The sequence below is a fragment of the Pristis pectinata genome, chromosome 3, assembly GCF_009764475.1.
Source record: "Pristis pectinata isolate sPriPec2 chromosome 3, sPriPec2.1.pri, whole genome shotgun sequence".
NCBI classification, from domain to species: domain Eukaryota; kingdom Metazoa; phylum Chordata; class Chondrichthyes; order Rhinopristiformes; family Pristidae; genus Pristis; species Pristis pectinata.
In genome coordinates, this window is record NC_067407.1 from 76,749,975 (window position 1) to 76,775,576 (window position 25,602).

General features: G+C 40.3%; 1 protein-coding gene across 5 annotated transcripts in view; it reads right to left on the reverse strand.

Annotated features, from left to right (window-relative positions):
• The window catches only part of LOC127568174 (retinol dehydrogenase 13-like), a 52,897-nt gene extending 27,301 nt beyond the window's left edge, over nucleotides 1-25,596 (reverse strand). The window contains exons 1-4 of one of the 5 annotated variants that reach the window (XM_052011613.1): nucleotides 25,514-25,594; nucleotides 24,453-24,511; nucleotides 4,624-4,742; nucleotides 2,090-2,245 (exon numbers count right to left, since the gene is read on the reverse strand). In XM_052011613.1, coding sequence (XP_051867573.1) covers nucleotides 2,090-2,245; nucleotides 4,624-4,742; nucleotides 24,453-24,457 — 280 coding nt within the window. In that variant the 5' untranslated portion in view covers nucleotides 24,458-24,511; nucleotides 25,514-25,594. Of the gene's footprint in view, nucleotides 1-2,089; nucleotides 2,246-4,623; nucleotides 4,743-24,452; nucleotides 24,512-25,161; nucleotides 25,399-25,456 lie in introns of those variants that run through there. The other 4 variants (XM_052011612.1, XM_052011609.1, XM_052011611.1 and 1 more) reach the window with 4 other exon arrangements.
• Nucleotides 25,597-25,602: the final 6 nt, after the last annotated feature.

Genomic DNA, 25,602 nt, shown 5'->3' on the forward strand with positions numbered 1-25,602 from the left:
CAGAACTGAATGTAGTCATTATTACTAAGGAGAAGGTGCTTGGGAAACAAAGGTTTGAGGGTAGATGAGGTAGTTTCCTTATGACATAAGTGTCTGTTTGCCCACCTGGCTTCAACACAAATGTCACTCCATTCTTCAAGAAGAGAGGGAGGCAAAAGACAGGCTAACTGGCCTATAATTTCCTGACTTCAGTGGTTGGTAAGATGTTAGAGTCCATTATTAAGGATGAGGTTTCAGGGTACTTGGAAGCACATGACAAAATAGGCCGAAGTCAGCATGGTTTCCTTAAGGGGAGATCTTGCCTGACAAATCTATTGGAATTCTTTGAGGAAGTATCAGGCAGGATAGACAAAGGAGAGTCAGTGGATGTTGTTTACTTGGATTTTCAGAAGGCCTTTCACAAGGTGCTGCACGTGAGGCTGCTAAACAAGAGCCTATGGTATTACAGGAAAGGCACTAGCATGGATAGAAGACTGGTAGGAGGCAGAGAGTGGGAATAAAGGGGGCCTTTTCTGGTCGGCTGCCGGTGACTAGTGGGGTTTCGCAGGGGTTGTTGGGTTTGCTACTTTTCAAATTGTTAGTAGGGAGTCTGCAGAAGGACTCAGACAGGTTGGGAGAATGGGGGAAGAAGTGGCAGATGGAATACAGTGTAGGGATACAGTCATGCATTTTAAATAGAAGGAATAAAGACAGACTATTTTCTAAATGAGGAGCAAATTCAGAAATCGGAGGTGCAAAGGGACTTGCGAGCCCTAGTGCAGGATTCCCTAAAGATTAACTTGCAGGTTGAGTCGGTAGTAAGGAAGGCAAATGCAATGTTAGCATTCATTTCGAGAGGACTAGAATATAAAAGCATGGATGTAATGCTGAGGCATTATGGGCATTGATCAGACCACAGTCGGAGTATTGTGAGCAGTTTTGGGCCCCATATTTAGGGAGGGATGTGCTAATGTTGGAGACGGTCCAGATGAGGTTTACAAGAATGATCCTGGGAATGAAAGGATTAACACACGAGGAACATTTGATGGCTCTGGACCTGTACTCACTGGAGTTTAAAGGATGAGGAGGGATCCCATTGAAACCTACTGAATATTGAAAGGCCTGGATAAAGTGGATGTGGAGAGGATGTTTCCAGCAGTGGGAGAGTCTAGGACCAGAGGGCACAGCCTCAGAATAGAAGGACGTCCTTTTAGAACAGATGAGGAGGAATTTCTTGAGCCAGAGGGTGGTGAATCTAAGGAATTCATTGCCATAAATGGCTGTGGAGGCCAAGTCATTGGGTATATTCAAAGCAGAGGTTGATAGATTCTTGATTAGTAAGGGTGTCAAAGGTTGTGGGGAGAAGGCAGGAGCATGGGGTTGAGGGGAAAATAAATCAGCCATGATCGAATGGCAGAGCAGACTCAATGGACCGAATGGCCTAATTCTGCTCGTATATCTCATGGTCTTATTATGTTGCAGTTGTACAAGTCACTGGTGAGGCCACACTTGGAGTACTGTGTATAGTTTTGGTCACCCTGTTATAGGAAATACATGGTTAAACTGGAAAGAGTGCAGAAAAGATGAGAATGTTGCCAGGACTAGAGGACCTGAGCTTATAGGGAGAGGTTGGCCAGGCTAGGTCTTTATTCCTTCTCATAGGAGAATGAGGGGCAACCTTATGGGAGTGTTTTAAATTAGGAGAGGCATAGATAAGGTGGATGGCAACAGTCTTTTCCCCAAGGTAGCAGAGTCCAAAACTAGGGGTCATAGGTTTAGGGTGAGAGGGGAAAAATTTAAAAGGGACCTTAGGGGCAATGTTTTTCAATGCTGAAGGTGGTGAGTATATGGAATGAGCTGCTGGAGGAAGTGGTTGAGGGAGGTACAATAGCATCATTTAAGAAGCACTTGGACAGGCACACATAGGGGTGGTGCTTGGAGGGATATGGGCTGAATGTAGGAAATTGGAACTAGCTGGGTGGACAACATGTTTGGCATGGACTGGTTGGGCCGAAGGGCCTGAATGTGCTCTATTGCTGACTTTGAGCTACCTTCAATCCCACTGTACGTACTAGTGCCAAACAGCTAACAGAAGCAATCAACATTTCACCTTCAGTTATTTTCTTGGCAAACTCCCTAATTGATTTAAGTGATGCGAGGTTCAGGTGCCTGGCGTAGACTTGATGATTCAGGGTTTCTCCTCTAATTTCTCGAGCTGCAGCTTCACATTTCTCCATATTCCGACATGCCAAAATGATCCTTCCACCTAAATGGAGATAAAAGGCATGTAAAACAATTTCCTAGGCCTTGCCCATTACTGTTTTTTTTATTTTCCTAAAAGTACTAACTCCTACTTGGATAAAATTTTACTGATCTTAGGAGCCCACCCTCACTCCATGTATATCTCATAGCTCCCATAGTTCCTTATGATATAGGAGGTGTCTGTTTGGCCCAGCAAGGCCATGCCAGCTTTTAGAACAATCCCACCAACCCCTTTCCCTGTAACCCATTCTCCCTCACTTGCCCATTAACTCCCATGATTGTCTGATTACCCAACTGTATTGCAGATAATTTAGTGGCCAGCTAACCTACTAACCAGCACATTGTTGGTAAGTGGAAGAAAACCAGTGCATCCAGGGGAAAGCCCTAGTCACTGGAGCTATGAGGCTCTTCCTGCTGTGCCACAGTGAGCCATTCAAGTGACCACTCTTCATGCTTAAATGGATAATCAGTCTTGGCAACCTTTTTTGCTTATGAACATAATTGTCAGCTTCAATCTGCATATTATCTGACAACTACCTGTGGTACTTCTCAAAAGGATTTTAAAATTTGCTAGTGAAAAAGGATGTATTTTTATGGCAAGGAAGAGAGCTTTTCATAGAGTTTTCAGCTGCTTCAAAATATTAATGGACCAGATAGATGGGCACAACATTGGCAAATGGAATTTGATCCAGAGAACTGAGAGAATGCATTTGTGTGGCTCAAACAAGGCAGGGGAATACATGATGAATGGTACAATACTAAGAAAAGAACAACAGAGGGGTCTGGGAGAGCATGTCCACACATCATAGAATCAGTCATTCAGCATGGAAACAGGCCATTCACCCAACTCGTCCATGCCAACCAGTGGGCATCATTCTGTATTAATCCCTTCGTGCAGTACTTGGTCTGTAGCCATCTATGCCTAAGCAATTCAAGTGCTCATCTACATGCTGCTTTAATGCTGTCAGTGACCCAGTTTCAACCACTCTCTGAAGCAGTGGGACAGGTACAGAAGGTGGTTAAGAAGTCATGAGATTCTTGTATTTATTGCCCCAGTCTAAGAATGAGAGCAGGGAGATTATAACACAAGAGTTAGGCCGTGAGTGCAATGTACAGATATGGTCACCACATTACAGGGGATCACATCAAGAGTGTGCAGAAGAGATTTGGGAATGCATCATGACTGGAGAATCATAGTTGTGAGGAGAATAACTAGGTTGAGATTCTTTGGAACAAAGGAGACTGGAGGGAGAGTTAAATGAGATATAGAAAATTAGAGACCCAAGCTGAGTGGACAGGCAGAAGCCATTTTCTATGACAGAGGTTGACAACTATGGGACATCAATTTGTTAGTTGGTAGAAGTAACAGATGACAAAATGGTTATTCACCTAAACAATAACTGCAGCTTGCTGCTTGTGGGGTGGTGAAAGAGGACAAAGCCCTCAACATGTGTGAAAAGCACATGATGAGCATGAAGACCCAAGACTCAAGGATGAACATGTGGGCACTGGCAGGGATGGAATTTATTTCCCATCACTAAGGTAGTGGGGGACCTTCTTGAACCATTGGGGTCTGTTTTGTCATGGTACTCTCTCAATGCCAGTTGACAGGGATTTTGACCCAGTGCAAGTGAAGGTAAGGTGACATGTGTCCAAATCAGGATGGTGTGCAACTGAGGGGAACTAGGACTCATTTATCTGTGTTCCTTGTCTTCCTGGGTCATGGGTTTGGGAGGTGGTGAAAAAGTAATTAAGAATTGCTGTAGTAATGTGAGAACAGTCCCTTGGTAATGGAGGGACTGGTAATTTAAATGCCACTATATTATAAATCAACCATGACTACAAGAATGATTGCTGTCCAGCTGATAATCAAATCTGTATTACACATCAAATTTTGAGACTAATTCATTTCTAGGATTAGTGGTTGAGGCAGAAATTGTCAAAAATAGATTGGATTAAAGAAATGGCAAAATATTACAGAAATAAAGTAGAAACAAATAAGGGAGAGAAAATGCAAAGAAAACATTAAAGTCAAAGTCCAGGAAATAAAATTAAGTGTATATGAAAAGTTGCAATTCATCCCAAAATTCTTATTGAATGGAATCCAATCTCTGTTTAATAGCTTAGGAGCTTCATAATTGCAGGTACTAAATTTGAAGGTGGGCCAAACAGATTGTTTTTGCATTATAACATCTTAATTTCTAATGTAACACTTAACACTGGGGATTTAAGATTTGGAAATAAGCTGTTAAATGTTGTACACAAATATTGGCCATTCATTAATACATCACCTTAACAAATGGCACTAACAGTGATTAAAAACAATGATAATGATTCAAGACAATGAGCTTCCTTTTCTCCACTCTCCCCACTTCTATTTACCTCTTCTGGCCAGCTCTTGAGCAGTTTCTTTTCCAATTCCAGTGTTTGCTCCAGTTACGATTATAGTCTTTCCTGAGACAGTTGCTGTACTTGGACAATTTCCACCAGTTACATAATCTCTAAAATGCAAATAAGTCACAGAATGAATGATTACCTGGCATGTACTATCACACAAGCATAACTTGAAAACTTATTCCATTAGTAATGTGCACAGTTTATTTCAGAACATTTTTATTCATATTGAAGTAAAGATTTTAATAGATGGGGATCTATGTAAGTACTAATTGTAATTAGCAGAACCAATGGTAAAGGCCCAAATAGCCCAAATGGGGAATTACGCATTTGGCACACAGTCAGTGTCTGAAATAGGAGTTCCTTTATCCAGACCTAAAATCCCTCACCTAAGGTACAAACAACATCTTTAAACTTTTCACTATCTTTAACTAAAATGTATATAAACTTAATTTTGTTTTTTTTGCATTGCCCCTCAAACTTTGCTTTGGTTAATAGAATTGGTGAATGAATGTACACATTCCCCTGGTTGCAACTACCATTTCAAGTACAGTTGAAATCTTCCACAAACTTTTCCTTTCCTAAATCTATGAAGTACTTTACTGCCTGGATTATATCATTCTGAGAGCTTATTTAAATAGCCTCGACAGAGATCCTTCAATGTCTAAGTAAATAAGTGTAAACCACATCACAGCATTAAAGACCAGAAGCTCCCAGGTTTAAATCCAAGTATTCTCACCGAAGCAGTTGTTGGAATGCTGTTTAATGACTTGAACACCTTTGGCTAACAAGAAGAATAATTTAAAGTATGGTTTCCATTTGCTAATACATTCTGGTGACCTTGTTGGAAAGTGCAAATTTGTGGAGGACATGGGAGGATGGTGAGACTGGGCACGTCTTAACTGGTCAAAAAAAAACTCTTCGACATTCAGTATTTACTAAACTCACATCACAAGCCTGCTGCTGAACCACATCTAAGCAATAGTCAGTGTCTTCATAAAATGATAGGAAAAGAATGTCAAAATAATACTCCTTCTGCACTCCCTTAAGAGATGATTTAAATCAACAACCAAGACATGAAAAAAGTTTTAAGCAAAATGGATTGGTAATTGTGATAGTCAAAAACTCATTGCCCTAATGTTTGAGCAAGATACCAAGATCACATTCTAATTTATCCCAATCATCAATTGATGACATTTCAGCAGGTCCTGGTAGTTAATGTCAATGAAGTATTACAGCACCAGTGATCGGGATTCGATTCCTGTCGCTGTCTGTAAGGAGTTTGTACGTTCTCCCGTGTCTGCGTGGGTTTCCTCCGGGTGCTCCAGTTTCCTCCCACATTGCAAAGACGTATGGGTAGGTTAATTTGGGTTTAAAATGGGTGGCGCGGACTTGTTGGGCTGGAAGGGCCTGTCACCACGCTGTAAATAAAAATTTAAATTTGAAGTTGTCAGAGGTGCCTAAAAAGCTGAATTCATGGATCATATTAGTAGAAGCCAAACCTCGGCAAAATGTCTTTTCCACCAAAAGTGAAAAGTATGTTTAATGGAGGGGAAAAAAATACAAGGAAAACATTAAAGCAAATGTCACAAGGCCCAGGAACTAAATAATTAAGAAGCATACATGGAAAATTGCAATTCACCCAAAAATTCTTAAATGGCACAAATCCATCTCTGGCTAATAGCTTAGGAGTTTCATAATTGCAGGCACTCTGTTTGAAAACTGAAAAACAGTAAATGTTACTGAATCCTTAACATGGGGTGAAAAAGAATGAGTGACCAATTAATGAAATGTCCAAAGGGGAAGATGCTCAGGTATATTTATGTCAAGCTATCAGCGCTGCTCGAAAAAGTAGCAAAACTGCAAGAGGCAAACTTAAATGCATTAAATCTTATTAAGTTAACACAGAGAATAATTAATTCTTGGTAGAAAGTACACATTTTTATCATCTACTTAAAGTGATTTTGTCCAGCATAACATTAAGTAGAACCACAGCTGGCATCTGTGCGCCTAGGTTAGAGAGGAACATGCTCCGAGTGCAAATATAAAAAGAGAAGGACAGGATCAGCTTGCTGTCCAATCTCGTCAGGCAGCCTAACAACAGAAACTTGAACACTGACAGTGACTTTTTAAATGGAAGGTAACTAATATCTGTGGACTGTATGCTAGAAAGTCAAATAATTTAGGGAGAAATAGGATATCCAGATAGAAAATAAAAATGATACCTATAAATGTGGAAAGTTGCCTGACATTGGAAAAACATGATGCTGGAGGAACTCAGCAGGCCCTGCAGCATCTGTGGGGGGAAAAAAGCAGGCGGTCAACTTTTCTGGTCAGGACCCTTCTTCAGGACTGAAGATAGGAAAAGGGGAAGCCCAATGCATAGGAGGGAAAAGCAGAGCAGTGATAGGTGGACAAAAGAGTGGAGGTGGGGTGGGCACAAGGTGGTGATAGGCAGATGCAGGTAAGAGATAGTGATAGGCAGGTCCAGGGGAGGAGGGGAGAGCAGATCCACTGGGGGATGGGTCAAAGGTAAGGAGAGGGGGAAAAAAAGGTAGGAAATAAAGAGGCTAGGAAAGGGAAGAAGAGAAGCAGCATGGTGGTGGTGGTGGTGGGGGGGAATTACTTAAAGTGGGAGAATTCAGTGTTCATGCCATTAGGCTGCAAGGTTCTAAGACGGAAAATGAGGTGCTGTTCTTCCAGTTTGTGCTTGGAATTCTTCTGGCAGTGGAGGAGGCAGAGGACTGTCATATCGAATGATAGTGTGGGAGGGGGAGTTGAAATGACTGGCAACAGGGAGATATAGATCGTGGTTATGGACAGGGCTGCAAAATGGTTACCTAATCTGTGTTTGGGCTCACCAATGTAGAGGAGGCCACACTTGGAGCACCGAATGCAGTAGATGATATTAAGGGAGGTGCAGGTGAATCTGTCTCACCTCTGCCTCTGAGATGTTGTCCTCTGTCCTGAACCATGGCTTCCCTTTTAATGGAATTGACACAACCCACCACTGCATCTCATTTATTTCCTGTGCCTCTGCTCTCACCCCTTCTCCTCCCTGCCAGAATGATTGAGCTCCCCAGTATTCACTCTCCATCCCAAAAGCCTCTGCATTCAACATGATTGTCACATGATTTCCCTTGTTGACTCTCCCCAACCCTATCATTATTTCCAAGTGTCCTGTTACTATTTCCTTAATAACGGGTTCCAACATGTTTCCTATTGCTGTTTTACAACTCCATTTTCTCTCTCCCCCTCCTTTCTTAAATAGTGGGATTACATTTGCTACCTTCCAATTTGTTAACAAAAATGAAAACATGGAATTGGAAGAAATTTTTTTTGGGACTGATAGGGAATCCGTATGGAGGGAAGAAGCAAAAAGTAGTGATAGTACCTATACTTTAGGTGGCACAGTAAATAGAGTAGACAGAAGCAGAAAGTTGCAAAGGTCAAGTGAGGGGGTGGGACTCTGGCCTGTGGAGTTTAATTATGTGAAGTCAGAGGTTATCCACTCTGGATCTAAGAATAAGAGAAATAAGAACAGGATCTGCTGTTAGGATTGTCTCACCTGCTCTTGCCTTTCATTAAGAACATTGGAGAACAACTCAACTGCATATTTCTGCTGTATTCTAATATCCCTCAATTCTTTTAGTCCTCGAGTATCTATCCCTCTTAATCTTGAATGTACTCAACTAAGCATCATAGCTCTCTGGGTAGAAAATGACAGCGATTCATAACCCATTTGATAGAGAATTTTTGTCTCACCTCAGTCCTGAATGGCTGACAACCTTAATGTCTATCGCTCGGTACAGTGTATGATTTTAAATACTTCTGTCAGATTTCCTTCCAATGTCTTCTGTTCCAAGCAGGACAATTCCACCTTTTTCATTCTACACACAGACGTCCCTCCATCCTAGAATCATTTTGGTACATTTCTTCTGCACCCTCCCCTAAGTCTTTAAATGTGGCACGTAGATTGGACAGAACATTCCAGTGGTGGCTGAACCAGTGTATTATAAAGGTTCATTACAACTTCCAGGTTCTTGTGTTCCAAGTCTTCACTTGCAAAGCCATTTTCTCAGTCTCCCATGCCTCTTACAATTAACTATGCATGCATCTCCTTTGACCTCTGTTCTGACATCTCTCTCTTAGATATGTCCTCTAGTTTATGTCACCTCTTCTCATTCTTCCTACCAAGTTGTAACATTGTGCATTTCCCAGCATCAGATTTCATCCACTACTCATCCTCACCACCTATCCATATCATCTTTGAGTTTATTACTGTCCTTACAATTCGTTACACCTCCAAGTTTGTGTCATTTCAAAATTTGGAAACTCTGCTCTGTACACCGAAGTCCAAATCATTAATATAAGAAAAGTAGTAGTCCTCATACTGACTGCTGGGGAACTCAACTGTACCCTTCCTTCCAATTTGATAGGCAACCTTTCACTTTCACTCAGTATTCTATTCCTTAGCCGATATTTCTAGTCGCCCTGATATAGCCCTTTCAATTCTATGACAAGCCTATAAATGTAATTAAGTACCTTTATATCCATATATACATGATTTTCCTCATTGACCCTATCAAGAAGGCAATATCCATTAAAGGTCCCCACCATCCAGGCCATGCCATCTCCTTGCAGCTACCATCAGACAGGAGGTACAGAAGCCTGAAGTCCCACACCACCAGGTTCAAGAACAGCTACTTCCCTTCAACCATTTGGTTTTTGAAGTAACCAGCACAACCCTAACCACTAGAGTTTAGCAATATTATGACCACTTTGATCACTTGACTTTGATGTCATTACTTCAATAAGTTAATTAAACACAATTTAACTTTGACAAATACATGCTGGGTTTCCCTAATCAATCCACACTTGTCCAATAACTGCTATTTCCACTCCTGATTATTCTTCTTAGAACTTTGCTCACCTCCGAGGTTAAACTGACCAGACTGCCGTAAACAAGGATGTAACAATTGCAATTTTCAAATCCTGAGAAGCTACCCCTGAATTAAGAGATGTTTGGAAGACTACAGCCAGGGTCTCTGGAACTTCCTCCTTCACTTCCCTCACAACCGATATGCAGCCCTAGCTGAGACTTCAGTGGTATCTTCTTTGGTGAAGGGCAAGGTCAATTACTTCATTAGTGTCTCAGCCATGCCCTTTGCCTCCAGGGGTAATCTAGTTTTCTCTTTGTGTTTCTGATTGGCCACGAGTCCAGTTAAACAAACATCCAAAAACACTCCATGACAGGTCCAAGATATGGCAGGGTCCCATCCTTGTGAACTGTTTGTAACTCTAACAGTTTGCAAGTGGCAATGTGGCCATGAACCCAGTTCCCATATACCAGAATATGTCTGCAGCTTCATAGCAGCCAGCAAATCCACCCTGCCGGTCCCCCAAACACTCATTCATATGTATCAGGCATTAGCAAGCTGGGGAGGACCTATATCTAGAAAGTTAGTTACCTTTTCACAAAAAGAAATGTTTATTTATATGAAAGTTAGTTACCTTTTCACAAAAATGTTTATTTATATGACTTGACCTTTTAACAAATCTGGGGTGGGTCTCTAAATGACTCTCAAATTTACCCTTACACTTTTAATGAAATCCTTGTGACAAAAATAATTACAGACCCTTCTACTCAGATAAGAGTCTGCAAAGACAACCCTGAACTGCCAGTTGCCTCTCTTTAATTCTCCATCCCGTTCCCACTCTGATCTGTCTTCAGCCTCCTACATTGCTCCAACAAAGCCCAACATAAGCTTGAAGAACAGCACCTCATCTTCCTTCGGTATATTGAGACCTGGGAGCTGCAATGTTGAATTTTACTATTTCAGATAACCACCCTTTTCCCCTCTCTCCACTGATCCGGCTCTGTACTGTTACGGACTCAGTGAAAGTCCCTTTAAGATAGTGTGTGTGTATGTGTGTGTGTGGGGCGTGCTTACATCAATAGAAGATAAAGGACGTAATGACGTTGTAGAAGTTAGAAGAAGGAGAGAGGGAGAGAGAGAAGGGAGAGAGACACCAGCCTGCTAGTTTTCTCTATCGATGGATGAGAAACAATAACTGTGTCTGCCACTGAAATCCATGTATGGAAGTTGGAAGTAATCCGGTGGAGTTCACTTTGTTGCTGACCTGTAGAAGGAAACGGGTATATGTGTGTGGACGACCACGATTCGGATGCTTTTCGGGGTGAGGAAGTCACTACCGAGTAAACACTGGAGTGTCGTTTGGGTTCCGTCGTGGAACATTTGGATTTCGTATTTACTCTCTCTGTTTCTCTACGTCTACGTCTTATCTTCAGACAACGGTGGTTGTTGAAGAAGCCCTTGCTCATGTTTCACCTTATGGCTTGTGGAACTGAACTTTAAGAACCATTCCTGAACTTGGAGTTTGGGACTTTGCCCCACACACACACACACAGTTTAGTTTTTGGGGTTAATGTTCAAGGTTTAACATTTTTGAATTCTAACATACTAACATTTTTACTTTTATTTTACATATTATCATAAGTAGTGATTAATAAAATAGTTTTTAAACACTGAATCATGCTCAGTGTGTTTCTTTTGTTGCTGGTTCGTGACAAAATGGTCGTCCACACACACAAATACCTGTTTCCTTCTACAGGTCAGCAACAAAGTGAACTCCACCGGATTACTTCCAACTTCCATACATGGATTTCAGTGGCAGACACAGTTATTGTTTCTCATCCATCAATAGAGAAAACTAGCAGGCTGATGTCTCTCCCCCTTCTCTCTCTCCTTCTTCTAACTTCTACAACGTCATTACGTCCTTTATCTTCTATTGACGTAAGCACGCCCCATACACACACTCTCTATCTTAAAGGGACTTTCACTGAGTCTGTAACAGTACCACTGTGTTTCTTTTCTGACTTCTAAAGCTGGTCTTTAAAGTAATGTTACCTTGGCAACTTTGGTCTACACCCCATTAATGGCACTCTCTCTCTCGCTCTTCCCTCCCCCTGTTTGCAAATCAAAACATGTTGTTTTCTCTACTTCTCCAATCTGGTCAAGGGCCCATCACCCAAAACATCAACCCTGTTTCTCTCCCCACTCATGCTGCTTGATTGGGTGAGTGAATCCACCATTTCTGTTTTTGTATTAGACCTTCAATGTTTCCCATGGAAAACTGATGGAGTGGGGAAGTTAATAGTCTTAATTAACAGGGTTTGAGCAAGTGTCAATATTGAGCTTGGTTGTTGTATATTGCAGCATTCAATCCAGAAGAGGATTTGTATCTAATCCAGTTGTTAAAAGTGCAAAGGTTCCAAGGAAGCAATTTTGGAAATAGAACATAGAATTTTCCAGGTGATGGAAAATGTACAATGATTATGCAGTGAAAAATAAACAATACTTTCTTTTGAAATTTCAAAATATATTCTATTCATTAAAAAAAATTAAACCTAATACAAACCACTCACATCAACATTTCTTAATAAATCATCTTATTCCCATTACTTAACATTAGCATATGATCAGTTGTCATTCATTTACAACTCTAATATAAGTAGTTAATGGGAAGATTTCAATTAATTTATGTTCAGTGGCAGCAAAGTCTTAAATGGAAGTCATTCCCCCAAGGCCTTGCACTCAGCTTCAGCTTGTTCCTTAGTCTTAGAGTTTACAGCCTGCCAGTTTACATCACTTGGTTGTGGACAACACCTTGCTCTGAAACACCAGCAAGTTTTGGGCAGACCAGAGGGAGCCTTTCATTGTGTTGACCATTTCCCACCAGAATTTATTTGTCTCAATTGTGTCCCAGGGAACAGCCCATACAGCACAGAGGAGACACAAGAGACCTACCAAGTTCCTCCAGCAGTTTGTTTTTGTTGCATACAGCAGAGTCCAGTGTTAAGCAGCATCCAAAACCCCTGCATCTCTTCCCCTAACTTTCTACCAAAGATGCACTCTGCAAAGATGACTTTTACAGTCTGCTCAGCAAATCACCTCACCAGACCCACAGTCTCTCTGTCCTGCAGGGTTCTGATCAAACTACGGCTTGATTGATTTGTGATCAAAGGTATTCTGGATAAAATGTTCAACAAGGAACAGGTGGTGTGGAACAGTCCAATCAGAAAAGGAACATTCCAAGACAAACTGCACAGACCCACCTTTGCAACTCTAGAGATAGATGAGATCTCAGAGACAATTAGTATTTGTGGATCCAAGGTCAACACACAGGTAGCCATCAGAATGGAAGCCGCATTGTGTAAAATTTCCACACCCCCACCCCATTTTCTGGAGGTTTATATACTTATGTTCTGGGAATTCACTCCATTTTTGAACACCAGATGAAACAAAGGGTCTCAGATGATTGCTACAGTGCAGTTGAAAGTTATGGGCCACACCCACACCAGGGACAGCAACATCTAGAAAACCTTGCACCCAATAACCAGGTTCCTTCCTGTGATTGACAATGAGCCAGTACATTAGTATTTTCCCAACCGTATCTACGATCCACCACCCAGTTCTTGTTCCTCCGTACCACATCCTCAGCATCTTCAGGTAATCAGACTAGATGGTGAAGAGATCAAAGAATTGGTCAGACCAGCCAACAAAGAACATGTCCTCATTTCTGTTGTATTTGTCAAGCAATATTTTCTTTTTCTTACTTGAATGATCCGTCCTTTCCCTACACTGGGGTCACTTTTGATCTACTCTGCTGCCTCTGGACCAGTTTTGGTGGTAGTTGTTTAAAGCTTGTACCATAGTTCCTTCATGATCTCTATTATCGCTCTCTTCCTTTTCTCCTCAACTTGGTGCTCATTGCGGGGTGGGGAGGGAAGGGATTACAATGGAGTTAAGAGACCTAGTTTCTTTTGGAATAGCTGTGACCATTACCCTCTGCTTCTGAGTTTCCTCCTGTCTTGTTGCCTGGGCTTAGCTGCATTTGCAGTTTGGGCAAGTTTTGTAGAGATGACCAGCCTCCCCTAGCGGGTTGCAGCATTTAGCTTCCTTACCGTCAAATGTTTAGTGGCCCTCCTTTCTGCTGTTTCAGCAGACAATAACTTCACAGAAGGCCATTTTTGTGCCCAGGTTCACCCCAGGTTTGACCTTCATAAACTACATAGCTGGACTTGTGCCAGTGGAAATGCTTGATGGCTGGCAGATGAGTTGCCATCCTTGTCTATCCTCAGCTTGGCTTTAATACTTGTCTTAATATATCCTTGATATATATCTATACTTTTCTCTGTCCACTTCAAAGTATCTTCTGAGGAACAGGATGACATCGAGGACAGGCACATTTGGACTACCAGGGTTTGCTTTTTCTTTTAGGACTGGGAAGAGATCCTCCACACTCTGGTGTGACAAGGGTGTTTCTTTACCTGTTTCCTCAAAGGATTTTAGCATCCTTAAGAAGCCATCCACTTTCCTAACAGTTACATCAAAGTACTCATAGTGAAGGAAATCTTGTAGCACAAAGATCAGCTCCAGCCTGAAGCCACATTCTTCAAGCAACACCTTCTTCACAAAGACTCCTTACTCTCATGGTGTTGCATCTTCAACAGACTTCACACAAATAAGAACAGCACTCCGTACACCATGCTCAGATCCTATAGCTCTCATTGTCATGGTAAGTTATGATTACAATCTCTTCCCTGCCATCTTGTTGGTAGAATCTCAGATGGCGATGAGGAGGTGTACAGGAGTGAGAGATCGGCTAGTTGAGTGGTGTTGCAACAACAACCTTGCACTCAACATCAGCAAGAACAAGGAACTGATTATGGGCTTCATGAAGGGGAAGTCGGGAGAACTCACACCAGTCCTCATTGAGGGGTCAGTGGTGGAAAGCAGTGCGTCAACATCTCAGAGGATCTATCCTGGGCCCAACACATTGGTGTAATCACAAAGAAGGCATGCCAGAGGCTCTACTTCATTAGGAGTTTGAGGAGATTCGGTATGTCGCCAAAGACTCTTACAAATTTCTATAGATGTACAGCGGAGAGCATTCTGACTGGTTGCATCACAGCCAGTTATGGAGCCTCCAATGCACAGTATTGCAAGAGGCTGCAGAGGGTTATAGACTCAGCCAACCCTATCATGGGCACAACCCTCCCCACCATCGAGGTCACCTTCAAGAGGTGGTGCCTCAAGAAGGCGGCATCCATCATTAAGGACCTTCACCATCTAGGATATGCCTTCTTCTCGTTATTACCATCAGGGAGGAGGTATAAGAGCCTGAAGACCCACACTCAATGATTCAGGAACAGCTTCTTCCCCTCTGCCATCAGATTTCTGAATGATCCATGAACCCATGAATACTAGCTCATTATTCCTTTTCTTTTGCACTATTTATTTTTGTAATATATAGATTTTTATATCTTTGCACTGTACTGCTACTGCAAAACAACAAATTTCATGTCATATGTCAGTGATAGTAAATCTGATTTTGATGTTAGTACTGCTCTAGAAAACAAAACTATCAACCTGTGGCACTTCACAGCCTTTTCCCTGATAAAGTACTCGTTGAAGAGTTAATTACCCAAGCGCCCAGTTGCTGGAAGCACTGTACAATTCAGCAAAATGTGGTTCACTATATCTTTTTATTTTTCCAATTGACATAAAAGTGACAGGTTTCTTCTGGAAAACTTCTGTCCTTCAGCACTAAAAAGGTACTATAGACAGATGCTGGCATTTTTGGCATGGACTGATTAATAAGATGAGAGGTCATGGAATTACGGGTAGGATAACAGAATGGGTGGAGCATTGGCTGGTTGACAGGAAGCAAAGAGTGGAAATAAAAGGATCTCGTTCTGGTTGGTTACCGGTTACTAGTGGTGTGCCGCAGGGGTCGGTGTTGGGACTGCTCCTTTTTACCTTGTACATTAACGATTTGGATGATGGAATAAATGGTTTCGTGGCTAAGTTTGCGGATGACACCAAGATAGGGGGAGGAGTAGGGAGTATTGAAGAGATAGGAAGGTTGCAGAGGGACCTAGACAGTTTAGGAGAATGGGCAAGGAAATGGCAGATGAGATTCAATGTAGGGAAATGTGCAGTTGTACACTTTGGAAGCAGAAATAAGCGGGCAGATTATTATCTAGGAGGAGAGAAAATCCAAAGCACGTAAGTACAAAGGGACTTGGGGGTACTCGTGCAGGATACCTTAAAGGTTAACCACCAGGTCAGATCGGTGGTAAAGAAAGCGAATGCTATGTTGGCATTCATTTCGAGAGGTATAGTGTATAAAAGTAAGGAAGTGTTGACGAGGCTCTACGGGGCACTAGTGAGGCCTCATTTGGAATATTGTGCGCCGTTTTGGGCCCCACATCTTAGGAAGGATGTGTTGACGTTGGAGAGGGTTCAGAGGAGATTTACGAGGATGATTCCAGGAATGAAAGGGCTTAAGTATGAGGAGCGTTTGTCGGCTCTTGGACTGTACTAGCTGGAGTACAGAAGAATGAGAGGGGACCTCATAGCAACATTTAAAATATTGATAGGAAAGACAGAGTAAATGTGGCTAGGCTGTTTCCCTTGGTGGGTGAGTCCAGGACCAGAGGGCACAATCTTAGAATTAGAGGGTACAGTTTCAAAACAGAGATGAGGAAAAATTTCTTTAGCCAGAGGGTGGTGAATTTGTGGAACTCCTTGCCACGTACAGCAGTGGAAGCCAGATCAGTGGGGGTGTTCAAGGAGGAGATAGATAGATATCTAAATAGTCAGGATATCAAGGGATATGAGGATAAGGCCGGTAATTGGGATTAGAATAGTTTTTTTTCTTCTTCTTCTTCTTCTTCCCCCATTCCCCATTTCTCATTTCTATTTCCCTTTCCTTGGAGCAGACTCGATGGGCCGACTGGCCTGCTTCTGCTCCCTTGTCTTGTGATCTTGTCAGTTTTCCATTGTTCCGTGATGCACAATCTTTTCTGTTGGGGAGCGCCAAATTGACAATTCAAGACACCTCCAAGGCCACTCATAAAAACTCAGAAATCTTGATCTTTTCAAGAGGTGCTTGCCACTGTCATCTGACTTTGCTCTAACACCGGAACTCTTATGGAGTCCAGCAGCAGATTGTCAACTTCTCAGTTTCATGGGGAAATCTGCTCACCAAATCTGTGCCAGGTTTAAACTTCAGGAACCAAGATTTAATGCTAAAGGAAGAGAGGCAAGTTTTAAGCAATGTACATTTATAAAAATTCAGTTAATTTAAATGCATTTAATTATTGCCCAATATCTTACGATGATTTGAAGTATTTTAATTTAACATCTTTATTTAAATTTAATAGCAATACATTTGTAATAGTTTCTGAATATTTTTCAAAGCTGTGAATGTCGGAATCCTAAAGTGCCTTTGATAATTTTTCCAGACAGTAAACCTGATGGCTTAGCTGTCAATGTATTGCTGGAGAAGATCTTTCAATTTACAACAGGGTGGCCTGTGTTTCACAGATCAGTAACTGGCACTGGAGACCACCTTGTTGCTGCAGGCAAGTATGAGTAGGGGAAAAGCAAGCCCTACATTACTGCCACTAAAGCAGGTTGGAAAGAAACAGCCCTATGGCTGGATGTGGTCCACAAGTCCTACATTGTACACCACTGCCAAAGCTGAAGCCTGAACCAGGAGATTTCAACACACTTTTAAACAGAGAAATGCAATCTGAGTATTCGGCATACATGATTAATATTTAAATATTGTCAAGGACTAATAAAAAATGCTTACTTATTTTAGAGAATGGAATAACATGTGATAATCACATTCCAAAGTTCTACCTCAAGTGAGAATGAGAGCAGTGGCAGTTCACTGATCAGAGTAACATGGGGAAATCCTATTATAATACCATCCATTGGCATTATGGGAAACTTTTTCAGTTAACCTTTAACATCTGATGTCTTAGCTAGAAATGGTTTCACAACAGTTCTCAATGGAGTACATGATCCTTTTAATAATTAATAATTACTGATGCAATTTAAACTGAAGTAAAACTTATGAAGGCAGTTTGTTATAACACCATATTTCAGTGCTTGGGAACAGTACAGCATCTGATCCAAGATCTGATTATAGGAATTTTAAAACTGAGATTCAAATCAGTAAATTTATTAAATAGTAAACTGCTATGTAACGATAGATGAACATAACTAAAATTAGTTCATAAAAGTTTTCTCCTTTGTGAAATTAAAGCACTTATTAGATCTGAATAAAAATGTTTCAGTCTATCAGCAGTTGGCTGCTATTAAATGTCATAATGCCTGCAATGCAGCAAGGAGTTATTTCATGACCAAGACAACCCAAATGAAATTTTTTTGGGACGTTGTCCTGTTTGTTTAGCACGTCCCTTATATTCATGTAATGGTCCATCTCTGATCTTCTCATAGAAGAATATCCCAGACTGTACCTTGCCCAAATGTGGTCATTAGCTGCACACTACAAAATGCAAATTTCGGGTATGACCTTTATTTTTCATTCTTTGACAACGCGCCAAGCTTTCCTGCCTGGAAAAAACTAATGAAGGCAAATTCAGATAAATCAATCTGTGAGATAGAGGGGCATTTTCTTCTGGGGGTATGGCAGTGTAGTGGTAAAAGTACTGAATTAATAGCCAAAAACTGGACTATTGATCTGCAGATGTTTGAATCCCAACATAGCAGCTGGAAACTCAAATTCAAGTAAATGAATGAATCCCGAATAAAAGGCCAGTATCACTAATGCTACTGTGAAACTATCAGATTGTTATAAAAATGCAACTGGTTCACTAATATAGTGTAGAAAGGAAATCTACCATCTTTCCCTGATCTGGCCTGCGTGCAACTCCAGAACTATCAATATGGATGATTCTTCCTTGCTATTTAAAACACCCCAATAAGCTACTCAGTACACTGAGCAATTAGGGTTTGACAGTAAATGGCAACTGTGCTAATAACTTTCATGTGTCTTGATTGATTAAAGAAAAACAAATTTAATGATTTAAACAAGAAGAGATGAGCTAATGTAAAGATATACCAAAGAATACTATTAAAAAATTCCAACAAATTTACTGGTGTTTTAATACATCCTTGACACATACAGGCATCTTTCTTTAAACACTTTGCTTGGTGAGTTTATCTAAAAGAATAGATGGGTAAACTGATAAGATGGAGTTTTTCTGTTATATTATGAACTGACCACAAAGTACAAACACTTCATTGCAAAGAGAGTTCACTTGAATTTTCAATAGTTACAGATTTTGTTTATTCATGAAAGATGAATGATTCATGTACAGAAATACTGATTTCTACTTTACAGGTACTGAGGCTGTGCAAGACTCAGTTAGAATATCTGGTATTGATTTAATATTGTATTGTACAAGGTATTATTTTTCTTGGGATTTTACATAAAACTATTCTTATTTAACAAGCATAGCTTATACTTTTCCCTTATAGCCAGCTGACAGACATTGTTCAATTGAATGTTTTTGCTCAGCAACCAAGGAATTGTCTGGTTGTTGTGCTGTATGGAGTAATATATTAGGAGAAAAAAAACATAATTCAAACATCCTTAAATTATGTGTAATATTAATATATGTTAAAATTTGTTCTACTTGTTTTAAAATTATACCTGCCTTGAATGCTGAAAATAATTTATTTTATGAGAAGGCTTTTCATAACTATTGTTTATATAGAATCCTCTAAAACAGGAAATAAAAAGAGAAATACTAAGAGAATGATCTTATCAGTAAATGCTAGCCAAGAGATTTAAAGATATTGTGTAGTAGTATTACACATACTTTGGATGGGGGGTGGGGAGGGCAGAATTGATTTTTTTTCTGTCCTAATATCTTAGCCACACTGTGCAACAACCAAACAGCTCAACTTCTCCTTCAATCTATTCCAAAGTTAGCATTTATTACTTCTGAAATAAATCAAAGCTGCCATTTCTGGTGGAGGCTACAAAGATTTCAACAAGTACAAGGAGTTAGGTCAGCTACTTGTTCAGTTTAGTTGAAGTTCTCTTTTGCATTTAGCTGAAAAGACTTAACAGGCAAGCTTTCAAAAGCTAGAGGCACACAAAAAATGGAGCAGAAATAGTGCTTGCAGTAACAAGAGAGCTCAAAGTTGCTTTGGTTCAAGATTGAATTGTGTACTTTTGCTAATGCATGAGCCCTTATGAAGACCAAATCTCCTGAATGTTTCTAATGTTAGCCTTGATCACAACTGGGGAGAACATAAAAGATCTCCTTCCTTTTTAGCATGATGGATTGATTTCTACCATTTGCCTTCTATAAGAACGGGAAACTGACCATGCCTTATTGATACCCAGACTTAGGTTGGATAAACAAGTGCCAATCGTGCAGCCCATTGAATCAAGACTAGACTATTTTGTTTTTAAGTCCTCAGCATTCCTATTTCAGATCTGACTATTCTCTTATCACAAAGGATGTTTTGAGAAGGAAGATGGTGGAAGAAATGGTTTCTCCCATGCAGAGAAAAGTACATGACTTAAATTTGGTCAACTTTAAAAGCAATACCCGATTGATACCGATTCAGGATAGTAAGGGTTCCTATCTGAAAACACAAGATGAATTATTTAGATAACTAATGATTTATTTTATAAACAAAGCAACAGGATGGTTGTTTTTTTCACCTGTGCATTGTTGTCAGACTGAAAGCAGTCCCTGAGACACTTGACTGTGATGGACCATGAGCTGAAAATTAATCAGATATTGAGATGGTTCTTCTTGGATTCATAAACTATCTTTCTGAACATCAATTGGATTATCTGGATTTCCTCCATTTGCCCCATCCAGATCAATTATGGCTAGCCTCCATGTTGTATTGGGAGGAAGCCTTCAAGCAATCAAATCTATGAAGAAAGTTGGAACTCTGGCACAATGGACTTGCATAATGTTTTCTCCATGTTATTTCCCATGCTTCTTGAGCAACCATTTTGTCTTTATGATAATGTACTCATCTGGCATGCCTGGTAACCTTCAGATTCCTTATTCCTCAAATAAGGTTAGAAAAGTTCCATAGGGAATTGAACATGTATTTAAAGACAATTAGCAGGATTACTAAATAATTTGAAAAAAAAGTGGATTTTTATGACATGCTTATCAGTGCTGTGCTGTCCAATTTAGCTTCACACCCCAGCTTTCCTTGTATAATCCTGGAAATTTGTTTACTTCAAGTATTTGTTTAATTACCTTTTGAAATTTTGAGAGAGAAAATGATTTTACTGCTCTTCCAAGTAATGAATTTCTAATTATAGAAACTGTGTGAAAGAATTCATTTTTCAGTTCTTTTGGTTATCATTGTAGACCTGAGACAACTAATTATCAACCAACTAACCAGAGGAAACATTTTCATGAAATTTTCTCCATCAAAACTGATCATAATTTGGAATAGCTTCAGTAGTTCTCCTCTTAAGTTTCAAAGGAGAGGAACCCCAGCTTCTCCAATCTCTCATATTACTGATGTTATTCTGGTAAAGCTCCTCTATAGGATCTTCAAGCCCTTGCTATCCATCCTGAACTGTAGGGGCAGGAATGGTACACTATGCTCCAAATGAGGCCTGATTAGCCAGCAAGACTGCATCTCTGCAGCGTTAAACAAAGTCAACAATTCAGGTCACCTTTTATTAGAAATGGAAAACGCTAGAGATCCAGCAGGTTTTAAACAAGTAAAAAACCAACGGGAGTGGGTGTAATGCAAGTGCAAAGGTCTGTGAAATGCTCAAAGACAGAAGAGATTCAAAGACAAAATGGATAACGTCGCAAGCAATAAAAAAACAGATGATGGGTACAGAGGATGAGTAACTGGCTCCTACGCAAAGAAATTGGGATAGTTGTCATTAGCAGAGATGGTTAAACTCAATGTGAAGTCCGTGAGGATGCAGAGTCTACTGAAAGACAAGGTGATGTTCTTAAAGTTGCAATGCATGGCAATGGAGAAGTACAAGAGGCCCCAGCAGGGCTACTTTGCTAATTCTTCTGTTGTTAATGCATTGCTCTTCCATGTAATCATACTTAGAATTTTTCCATACAACAGCATTTTTTTTTAAAAAAGAGGATGCAAATTATAGTGCAATGAATACTTCCCAATCTAACACTCTACTGGTCAATGTGCAAATATATTAATTTTCTACCTTTTAATGTTACCTTTTCTGTTTCAATTTTTTGATCCCACATACCAAATCTGAGCACAATACCGAGCTGATACTCTTCTTCCAGATTTTGCCAGTGTCACTGTCTAAACTACTGGACCGAGAATCATCCAGAGATATGCTGTGTGTGGAAAAACATCCACTCTCTGCTTCTTGCTGGCAGTGACAGAGATCAATTTATTGATATTTTCCCTTCTTGCTACTCCATAATATGACATCAATAAACCAAAGTGAAACTCCTTAAGCACAACAGAGACAAGAAATTCTGCACAAGCATTCTTACAAGCAAATTGAAAGAACCTTCGCCTGAAGGCCTGTATCTGTCCGAGAAGGCAGCTCACCATTACCTTCTCAAGGGCAATTAGGGATGGGCAATAAATGCTGGGCCTGTTACATCCCAACAGATGAATGACAAAATAGAAAATGGTGGTGATTTATCACCAGAATTCAAAAGTGAATATGAATAAGAATACATCATACTGAAAAAACATAATTAAAAGGGTAATTTTTTTAAAAACTCAGCCTGATACAATAAAGATTTGGTTTTGGGAACGTTTTACTGATTTTGATGAGGTTATTGTAAGGAAAACCATCAAAACCCATGGATGAGTCATTAAGCCAAGGGCTGTCTATTCTTTCCGGTAGATGTAAAAGATCCCATTATTTCACAGAAGAGTGAAGGAGTCCTTCCTGTGTCCTAGCCAATAATTATTTTTCACCATCATTTAAAAAAGGATCCCATTAAATGGCCGTAAGAAGATAGGCTATTCCCTAAAGAGCACTGCTATAATACAAGATGAGTCACTTTACCCATAGATGTATAATATACACTTTTTAAACAAGAAACATTTTTTAATTGTATGCTTTGAGTTTGGTTTTCAAGTGCCAATCATATGAAAAAAAAATTAGGCATGGTTTTTACATCCCATTCTCACTGAATATATTTCAGAAAGCATAACTACTTTTCTTTGTGCCTATGCTTGCAAGAATGTAGTCACTCTGGGAACTGAGCTTTTGCATTACTATTAATGTCCATCAAGAACATTAAGCCTTTCTGGGTTAAGTGCAACACTGCTTAAATGCAGAGCAAGACTTCCTTCACTAACCTCCATTAATGGGCATCCAATTTATTTTCAGAGGGTTCCCCTTCCCCCACATTCATCAACGTTCCTACTTCCATTTCCCACTCTGATCACAGTCTTAACAGTTCTCAGCTATATTTTATGTTGTAGTGAAGACCTACTTAAGACCCAAGACCAAGCTGTAAATGAGACTAAGCAACAAAATTGTAATATTTGACATTTGCTAAAATGTTAGTTGGTAATATATTCAACATGAAAACATACAATTAAGGTTCATGATGTGTCTTAGAAAATAGTGATTAACTACTTATGACAAGCAAATAAGTAGCTAATGCAAAGCTCATCATCTGGTGGTTGTATTTCCATCATCTTTTATCTCACTATCTAGTCATTCCTACATTTGACGATGGTATTATAAGATTAGAGAAAATATATACTTTTTCAAAAATGCAGTAGATGGGGTTTATAGCCCACACTTGTTTGCACAAAAATTGTAAAGTAAAAAAAAGTCAAATTCACCTCCAGCTTATCATATTCTTCTCCATCATTAATGTGGCAAAATCCAAATCATTACACATTCGCTAACACTAGTACATTTTTCCTCTGGACTCCAAAACTGAAACCCTGACATCCCTCAGTATCACTTCTACAATTTGAAGTTTTTAAAACCAACTATAGTATTATCTAAAGATTATACAACACATAAAGAACAGATGGTGGATGGACAGTGCAAGGTGGTTCAGTACCTTGCTGACAGCCATAACATGTGCAGGTTTTTCAGCGCTGCTAAGGCCCTTAATAGCTCTATCCCACCAAGAGCCAAGAATAGGGGTGAGCTCATCAGGCACAGAGAGGCAGTCAACAGTAAGAATAGCTTAGTGACCTCCTCAACTACAACTCCATCCCTGAAGCGAGCACCCTTGACTCCATCCCACAGCAAGCTATTTGGTCACACTTTGCCACCACTCCTGAATGACAATAAGTCAAAAAGGCCACATTCCAAATAAAAAATAACAAGGTCTGGGAAACAGTCTGTATCCCTGCTGAAGTTCTAAAAAAAAACCCTCAGTAATGAGGATTTTCAGTCACAAATATATAATCCCATTGTCTACATCTGGGAAGAGGTATATTAGCAGGGACATCAGAGATGCCAGAACCATGACCATCTACAACAAGGGAAGGATCTCCTGCAGACTGCCACAGGGAAAGTCACTGCCAAGGTCCTCCTCAAGAGACTCCTCTGAGTGGCCCTAATTACACTCAGTTTGATCTGCTAAGCAGGCCACATTGTTTGCATACCTGACACCAGACTTCCAAAACAGACATTCTTTTTCAAGTTCTGTCATATAAATAGATTATGAGGCAGACAGAGAGAAAGATTCAAGGACGTGCTCGAAGCCTCCTTGATAATATACAATATCCACACAAATTATTGGGAACATCAGGCCCATGACCATCCAAAATGGAGAAGGAGCATTTGGGATTGTATTAAGAATGTCGTCCATACACCGTGAGCACACAGAACCCCTGTATAAACAGAAGGAACACATCACCTCACAAACTGCCCACCCACCAGTCCAATCAGGCAATCCTGCCTCATCTGCAGGATTCTGCCCTTTCCACACTGACCTCATCAGCCACCTCAGAACCCACAAAACTTGAGAGGGGGCAAGTCACCCTTGATCCCACTGGAAAGAGAAAAAAAAGAAAAAGAAACCTGTTTTACTCCATTGGTAAAGTTCTATACTAGTAATAAAAAAAGAAAAATAGAGATTGGAAAGTTCTAAGCATTTCTTAAAACCTGTTAAATTTCTAATTTTATCATTTCTGATGAAAGGTCATCAATCTGAATCATTGCCTTTCTCTTTCCAATGGTATCTCTACTTATCATTTTATGTGACAGAGGCTGGCAGCTCCTTAGATAGACATACAACAAATACACTTATAACCATGACACATTAACAATCTGTAAATATAATGTGTTATAAAGCTAGGTGCATTCTAACTTTGTGAATGAAAGTTGCACGAGTTCCTGAGAGTGAATAGCACAAATGATGACTTTATGTAAACTGCTCTATTTTAAGTGAAAACAATATTATTTACCATATAAGAAATGATTGTTAGACATTTTGAATTAAGTTGACTAATAGCACTTTAAAGGAAGGGTCCCAGTTTAACATTTTGTCTAAACCTGGCACTATTTATTGCAGCAATTCTTCAGTGCAACACCAGGTTGTAAACCTACATGCTGTTCTCAAGTCTCCAGAATGAATCGTGAGCCTTGTTATCTGAATCAAGGAAACCAAAACTGACAACCTTAACGGCTCCAGACACTCACGGTTTAAGATCATCTTCAAAACCTACTCTCGACCTAAGCTTTTGACGACTCTCCTGATGACTGCCATCCAAGTAGGGAGCAACTTCCATCCGACTTTCATGTGAACTCCAATTACTTTCAGACACTGACTTATTGGTGAAGTCGTATTTACTCTTCATTTGGGGCCTGCAGGCTACAGTTCAACGAAGTACAACAGCTACACTCCACGCATTCCTCATGGCAACCAAGTGGCATCATATCAGAGACCTGTCCTTTACCGGCCACGCCTCACGTCAACTCCCACTTAACTACTCACTTGACTAGGACCATCCCGCCAATTACAGTGCCCGCGATCGACAGTGGCAATATGTACTTGGTCATAGCTCCCGCTCCAATGTTCCCCGTCAGTAAACACACGCTCTCCTGGCCTAGCACCCAACGACCTCCATCATCAGTCGCCGC